General features: G+C 36.2%; 1 protein-coding gene across 3 annotated transcripts; it reads left to right on the top strand.

Annotated features, from left to right (window-relative positions):
• Window positions 1–317: 317 nt before the first annotated feature.
• LOC103453761 (putative disease resistance RPP13-like protein 1) lies at window positions 318–7,691 on the top strand. 3 transcript variants are annotated; one of them, XM_029092066.2, is made up of 3 exons: window positions 318–1,993; window positions 5,361–5,507; window positions 7,217–7,691. In XM_029092066.2, the coding sequence occupies exons 1-3, from the start codon at window positions 530–532 to the stop codon at window positions 7,235–7,237; spliced, it is 1,632 nt and encodes a 543-aa protein (XP_028947899.1). In that variant the 5' UTR covers window positions 318–529; the 3' UTR covers window positions 7,238–7,691. The 3 variants fall into 3 exon arrangements, with proteins under 3 accessions (XP_028947899.1, XP_028947897.1, XP_028947898.1); XM_029092064.2 differs by having other exon boundaries at window positions 331–1,993; window positions 5,361–6,972; XM_029092065.2 differs by having other exon boundaries at window positions 362–1,993; window positions 5,361–5,569.
• The last annotated feature ends 297 nt before the right edge of the window (window positions 7,692–7,988 follow it).

The following is a 7,988-nucleotide window of genomic DNA, read 5'->3' as shown; positions in this document are numbered from 1 at the left end:
TTTTTTATTAAATTTTGAGCCATTTTGGTTAAATAACATTTTGACATAGTTTTTTATTAAATATTTATTGGTCCAAACCATTTTCATTAAAGTTTCCTATTTTTTATTCTATAACAAGAAAATAATTATTCAAGTTGAAAATTTTAAAAATAAAAAAGCCGAGACCATGTAAATAATAATATAACGTTGCTTGGTGATTAAGTTGTTATGGGCATTCACACTATATTTCAAAACACATGGACTGCCCTTGAGCTGGTGTGTTGGACATACCTGTCAACTATGTTACATTTATATACTAAAAAATTAGTGTGCGGTACATATATTAAAAATGCCGACCTGGTGAGCATCCCGACTTGATGGTGAGAAGAACTATTATAAAAAAAGGACCAAGACTCAAATCTCCAACGCCATTTGCCTCCGTCTCCAGAGCGACCAGAGCACGAAATTGCCATTCCTCCTCTCTGCCAGGCTGCCAGCTAACGCAAAACCAAGCCAATCCCTCTGCTCTTTCTTTCGTCCGCAAATTGCTATGGTGCTCGCTGTCGCTATTGCCACTCTGGTAGTTTCAACCGGCATCACATCCTCACTTTTTACTGTTTTGTACAACAAACTTGCAGATCTCACTTTGGAGAAGATAGGCAAGAATGATGACGTCGCCGACAAGCTCCAAAAGCTCGCACGAACGCTGCTGAAAATCGAGTCTCTTGTCGACGACATGGAGAACAAGCAAACCAACTCCAACTTCTGCGAGATGCTCATTGAACATGTCAAGAGTGCCCTTTTCGACGCTGAAGATCTGCTGGATAAGATCGATTTCGGAAAGCTGGAATTCAAAACCGCCATATTGAGTGTGAAGTCGGAAGGGGAGGTTGCGGTCATTCGGATGCTGGAAAGAGTTGAAGATTTAGTGAAAGAGATGGAGGGTTACCTCTTGTCGGAAATTAACAAGAAGCGCAGTCCTCCTCAGAGTTTGGATGTTAATCCTCGCACTAGTTCGTTGGTTGACAAGCTGTCCGTGTTCGGCAGGGATAACGAGAAGGAGAAGATGGTTGAGATGCTGCTGGCGCAGCGGACGGAGAATGTTTCTGTGATTCCGATTTGGGGTATGGGCGGGACCGGAAAAACAACACTTGCTCAACTTGTGTACAACGATCAAGCTGTCGTTCGAAATTTTAAGTTGAGGATGTGGGTGTGTTTTTCTTCTCTAGACACTGACCTGGTTACCGTCACTAAATCAATTTATGAGTCTGCTACCAACGAGGTTTTGGAGTTGCCAAATTTGGATGCCGTTCAGGTCGCACTGCAGGAGAAAATGCGGAGGAAGAAGTTTTTGCTCGTACTCGACGGAATGTGGAATGAGAATCCGGCTTTCTGGGATGCGTTGAAATTGCCCTTCAGATTTGCGGCCCCAGGGAGCAACATTGTTGTAACTACTCGAAGCAAAATTGTTTCGTTGATTGTAAGCACTGGTCAGCGGTATGATTTGCACACTTTGTCCGGTGACTCGGGTGATGAAGCTTGTCGGGACATAATTAAACAGAGCTTCGGTGGGAATCTCGATGGACATGGAGATTTATGGAAGATAGCAAAAAAGTGTAAAGGCCTCCCGCTGGCAGCCAAAGTGATCGGACGTGTCTTGCGATTCAAGTTAGGAACGAAGGAGTGGGATCACATTCTAAATTATGAGCTTTGGGACTTTCCAGAAGATTACAAGAGCCAAATCTACCCTGTACTTAAAGTGAGCTATGATCACTTGCCGTCGAATTTGAAAAGATGTTTTGGTTATTGTTCGATTTTCCCTCACAAGTTTCAATTTGAAGAGGATGATTTAATCCAACTATGGGCAGCAGAAGGCTTCATCCAACCCCAAAGAACAAGAAGTGTCCAAGGCATTGGAAGAGAGTACATTGATTTCTTGCTCTCGAGGTCTCTTTTCCAAGTTTCACCAAACGATGCAGACCGCCAAACAGAGGCAGAGCCACATGGAGGACAGGTTAGCCTTAGGCCCATCCTGGTATTTTATTTTATATACTTATTGTCTGCTAGGTTTTCATATAAAGAGCTTGTAGTGAATTGGTGAGTGGAGTTTGCCAACTCCTTTTGGCTTCTATTCTATCATATAAAAGCTAATTCCTTTTTTGGGCCGTTCGTATAAAACAAGGTCTATACAATTTAGAGGAAGATTCAATTATGTTGAAAGTAAAACTTCATGATAATAGTTTGAGCCATGACCTTAAATTTTTGTTCAAATGAAGTTTTGATTTTAAGATATAATCATCTCAATACTAATATTTTTCATAGAAATTTTAAATCTACATCACTCTTGGTTAATAAATTGTCCATGGCAATAATAAAAAATTTAAAAAAAAAAATCTTTTATCTTTCCCAATTAATTATACTCTTCATATAAGATAAGGTCTGTACAATTTGGAGATGCAATTTATGTTGAAAGTAAAATATCATGTAATGGTTTTGAGTTATGATCTTAAATTTTTGGTGGAATGTTCCTTTTTTTTTTAAAATCACGTAAACAAGTTATATTTTTATGGTATAATCATCCCAACACTATTTTTTCATAGAATTCTTAAAAAAAAAACTAATAAAAAAAACTTCAAAATTTTGAATTTTAATAAAAAATCATTTAATAATTTTATTTAATGGTTAGGATAAAACTCAATATTAAACAACCCAACAAATTTGGCCAATTACCTTTTTTTTTCTTTTTTCCGTCCTTCCCTTTCAACTGGCCCCACACCCCCTCATTTCTCTCTCTTCTCTCATCATGTTCATTTTTCTCTTTATACATACATACATACATACACAACAACAACAAAGCCTTTTCCCACTAAGTGGGGTCGGCTATATGAATCCTAGAACGCCATTGCGCTCATTTGTGTCATGTCCTCCGTTAAATCCAAGTACTCAAATCTTTTCTTAGGGTCTCTTCCAAAGTTTTCCTAGGTCTTCCTCTACTCCTTCGGCCCCGAACCTCTGTCCCGTAGTCACATTTTCGAACCGGAACGTCAGTAGGCCTTCTTTGCACATGTCCAAACCACCGGAACCGATTTTCTCTCATATTTCCTTCAATTTTGGCTACTCCTACTTTACCTCGGATATCCTAATTCCCAATCTTATCCTTTCTCGTGTGCCCATACATCCCACGAAGCATCCTCATCTCCGCTACACCCATTTTGTGTACGTTGATGCTTCACCGCCCAACATTCTGTGCCATACAACATCGCAGGCCTTATTGCCGTCCTATAAAATTTTCCCTTGAGCTTCAGTGGCCTACGACGGTCACACAACACGCCGGATGCACTCTTACACTTCATCCATCCAGCTTGTATTCTATGGTTGAGATCTCCATCTAATTCTCCGTTCTCTTGCAAGATAGATCCTAGGTAGCGAAAACGGTCACTTTTTGTGATCTTCGCTAGATTGCTCCGGTCATTAGTGTGGATAAGTACATAAATGGATAGAGATAGGAAAGCAAACACAAGATGTACGTGGTTCACCCAGATTGGCTACGTCCACGGAATAGAGGAGTTATCTGAAAAAGAACACATTGATGTAATACGAAGATTTTAAAAAAAAGTATAATCTGCAAATTATTTTTATAAAAAATAGTGACCATTTATTTCTATAAATAGTGTCACCCTGTGGCACCAATTCTAGAAATAGTGTCGTCGTTTCTAGATCTAGTAGCACTGATTCTAGAAATAGTGTCATCAATTTTATAAATATTGTTATTGATTTTAGAAATAGTGTGATCATTTCCAGAAATAATGACACTAATTCTAGAAATAATGTTACTGTTTCTAGAAATAGTGTCACCCTTTCTTAAAAAAAAAAAAACTAAAACTAAAAGAATCTGACTAATATAATAAGAAAAGGGCTTGAATTTCCATCAGTTTGCTTAGAAATTTATTATTTTTAAGAAACAATATTTTTTATTAATAACATTTTGTTAGTATTGTTATTAAAAATTTGTTGATAATAATAAAAATAATAAAAGGGAGGCAGGAAGGAGTGACATGAGACTGAGAAGAGATAGATGATAGTGATAGGTGAAAGAGGGAGAAAGAGATGATGGTGATGGGAGAAAGAGGGAGAAAGAGATAATGGTGATGGGTGAAAGATGAAAGAGATGATGGTGATGGGTGAAGAGGGGGGACTTCGAGTGAGGGATGGTGGGAGAGAGGGGGAGGGGGAGGGGGAGGGGTAATACGGGTAAGCTATTTTAGTATTTCTTTTTTTTATTATTATATTAAAATTTTATCTTTTTAATTAATAAATAATAAAAAAGTGGACTTTGGAAGCATTTCCTATTTATCAACGTTTTTTAACTGAAATCTTGTTAGTTTTCGGTTTTTTATTGAAGTCTCTGAAATTAATGCAATAATGCATTATATGTAAGTTATTATAATTTTTAAATTAAAATTTTGTATTTGTAGTTATTTATATTAATGAGTTTTTAAATAAAATCCATAATTTGTTGAAAATATTAAAAAAAATTATACTTAAATAAAACCCATGATTTGTCATTACTTATATTAATGACGTTTTACATACAAAAAATTAGTAATTTTTATACGGTACATTTTACATAAAAAAATTTAGTACATTTCATACAAAAAGGTGATATGTTTTATATAAAAAAATGGGTACAGTTTATATAAAGAACAATGGGTACATTTTATATTAAAAAAAACAGTGGGTGCATTATATATATATATATATATAAAACAATGCGTTTATTTTAGTTAAAAATAAATAAATAGGTCTTACATTAAAAAATGGGTACATTTTACATAAAAGAAATTGTACTTACAAAAAAATTTGGTATATTTCACATATAACAAAGTGGTACATTTTTAAAGATAAATGGGTACATTATTAATAAATTATGGGTACAAATAAAAGGTTAAAAATATGAGTACAAATATAAGTTTGAAAAATATGGAAACAAAAAGAATTTAATAAATGGGTACAAACTAAAACTGAAAATAAAATTGGTACAATTTTAAAAAAGGGTTGCAAATTAAAATGGGTACAAACAAAAGATAAAAATATATGATACAAAATTTAGCCATAAATATAAATATATCAAATGTAATGTTTCTAACACTAAATGAATATGTTTAGAAATAAAGTTTAATTATCTAGAAATAAATATTTTATTATTGAAATAATTAATGATGTTTATTAAAACCAAGGGACCTTGATAAAAAATTGAAAAGGAATAAGGTTTCAATTAAAGGAGTTGAAAAAAAGAGGGAAGGGAATTTTATTTTTTTTTATTTTTTCACAAATGAATTATATTGGTATATTTGGTCTAATTTTTTTTATATGTCTTAAAGGTCCCTCCTGAGAGTGATTTATGGCCCCGCCACTGCCGCCGAAAATATGAAATCCATGGCTTCATTCATGATATGGCGAGACTGGTTTCGGCCAACTTATGCTTTCGTCTGGAGGATAGCATGTCAACCTTCTTGCCCTCTAAAAATGTACGTCACTCGTCTCTGCTTCGTAAAAACATTGAAGAATCCACACTAAAAGAGTTTCACAGGTACGAGAAGTTGAGGACATTTATATTGCATCCTGAACATGCAACTAGTCTTAGTAAAGTTCCTGAGGGTTTTTTTAAAAAGTTGCCATGCTTAAGAGTGTTGAATTTGAGTCGTAGTCAAATCACTGAATTGACCGAATCCATTGAAACATTGATGCACCTTCGATACCTCAACCTTAATAATACCCCTATCAAAAAGTTGCCAAAGACGTTAACAAATATACATGGGTTAGAAGTACTCAAGCTCGAGAACTGTTCTGAGCTCCTTGACTTGCCTAAGAACTTAAAGAACTTGAGTAAGTTGCGACGTCTTGACTTTGATAGATCGGAACAAATCAATTCCTTGCCAAAAGAAATTGGAAAATTAACTCTTCTTGAAATTCTGCCTGTATTTAAAGTGGGAATAGACGGAAATTTGGAGGCGCTTAAGAACATGACATGCCTTCGTGGATCAATTTCCATAAAAAATCTTGAGAATGTGGCAGATGTTGCAGAGGCTAAGGGTGCTATTCTACACAACAAGCAATATCTTGAAAGTTTGGGATTGCACTGGAACAATGGAACTAGAGATGCAACAGTTGAACAAGCAGTTCTTGAGGGCCTTAAACCTCATGATAGGTTGAAAAGGTTAAAAGTAGTAGGTTACTTGGGTTCAAAATTTCCAGATTGGATAGGCCAATCATCGTTTGGCAAGCTTGATTCTTGCCTTACTGAGCTTCGCATTGATTCTTGCCCAAATTTGGACTCACTACCTGCACTTCGTCACCTAACTTCACTTGAAACTTTAGACATCGACAGGTGCCCTCAGCTTCTATCAATTCCAGGCGCAGCACTACCACGCTCACTCAAACACTTGAGCATTTCGAGCCAATTGTGCACAAGACTTCCTTCTCTTGGTCAACTTCCAGTTCTCAAAGACCTTGTCATTGGAAAGATGGGTACTCTGACAAACGTGGATCGTCAGTTTTGTCGGTTGGCAGGTTCTTTTCCATCCTTGGAGACGCTAACATTTTGTGACATGCCAGAGTTGAGTATTGGATCAGGAATAAATAACCTTGACATGCCTCGCCTTATAGAGCTTCGCATTGATTCTTGCCCAAATTTGGTCTCCCTACCTTCAGTTCATCACCTAACTTCACTTGAAACGTTAGACATCAACGATTGCCCTCAGCTTCCATCAATTCCAGGCAAAGGACTGCCACGCTCACTCACACACTTGAGCATCTCGGACAGTGACAGTTTAAAGAAGTGGTGCAAGGGAAGAGATGGTGACGATTGGAGCAAGATCAAATGGATCCTTGAGATAGTGATTGATGGTGATGAAATTCCAATGGATGGGCGTGGAAATTGAATCTTGTTGCATCTCCATCAACACATGGAGCGGTTCTGAGCTTGATAAAAAGGTATTTGATGCTATGTTTGAACTATGATGATTGGTTATTTGATCTTCTTCTATGCTGTCTACCGTCTCTTTGTTAATCACCATAAATTCCTTTCTTGCTACTACATATGAATTAGTCTGCATATATCAAATTTTTCAATTTGTGTGATTCTTCTTCTTTTTTTTCTTCGTCTTGACTATGTTACCGGAGTAAAAAACTTATTTTACACATGTAGGATAAACTAATTGATTGATATTTTGTGCAGGTGGAACACGAAGCCCTCTAGATTGACCAAACGAGTTGAAGTTGTTCGAGCAGGATTTCTGGATCTGGTCATTCGCACAGCTCCCTAGGGAAATGGCACTTTCTTGCCTGTCGGGCAAGATCTTGCAGTTTGGTGTATTACAAACAAGTTCATAGTTAGTTTGAAAGGTGCCTTTGTGGGGCCTTTAGTGTAGGCTTTGAGGTTCATGATCAAAACTAATAAGCATCTGAGCGTGCCACTGTTATCTTTGTATAATAGATTGTTGAATGCGTGTGAATTAAGTCGATTACTTGCACCTCAAGTTACTTATACTTCTTGTTTATCAAAGGATTGTCGCAAATAGGTTAAGTCTACATTAGGTTCTTTTCTTGCCTTGTAAACAAGGACTTTTAATTCATAACATTGTATGTCCAAGATGAAGGGAGTTTAGGGCCCTTTTGTTCATTTCCTCAATCAAAGTTTACTTTAATGAAAACAGGCTTATTAACTTAATCAGATTCGAATACAGATGAAACTCTCAAGTAAAAAGCAGTTGAAAATGACTTGAATACATGAAGGAAAATGCATTAAACGACATATCTACTACAAATAAATACAAACAAAGGAGATTCGAGCAAGATTTAACCTTGTCGGGCAAGGTCGAACTTCTTGCAACCATTTCTCTTTTGTATTTACAGAGGTTTGTTTATTGAGAGGGATGAAAAGTAAATAGGTTTTACTATAAGGAATCGATACTACAACACTGTCTTGATCAAGAGTGTGTGAAGCTTTT

Source organism: Malus domestica, chromosome 14 (assembly GCF_042453785.1).
Source record: "Malus domestica chromosome 14, GDT2T_hap1".
In the NCBI taxonomy this organism is placed as follows: domain Eukaryota; kingdom Viridiplantae; phylum Streptophyta; class Magnoliopsida; order Rosales; family Rosaceae; genus Malus; species Malus domestica.
The sequence above is the reverse complement of the archived record's forward strand: the minus strand, read 5'-3'. Positions and strand labels throughout refer to the sequence as shown.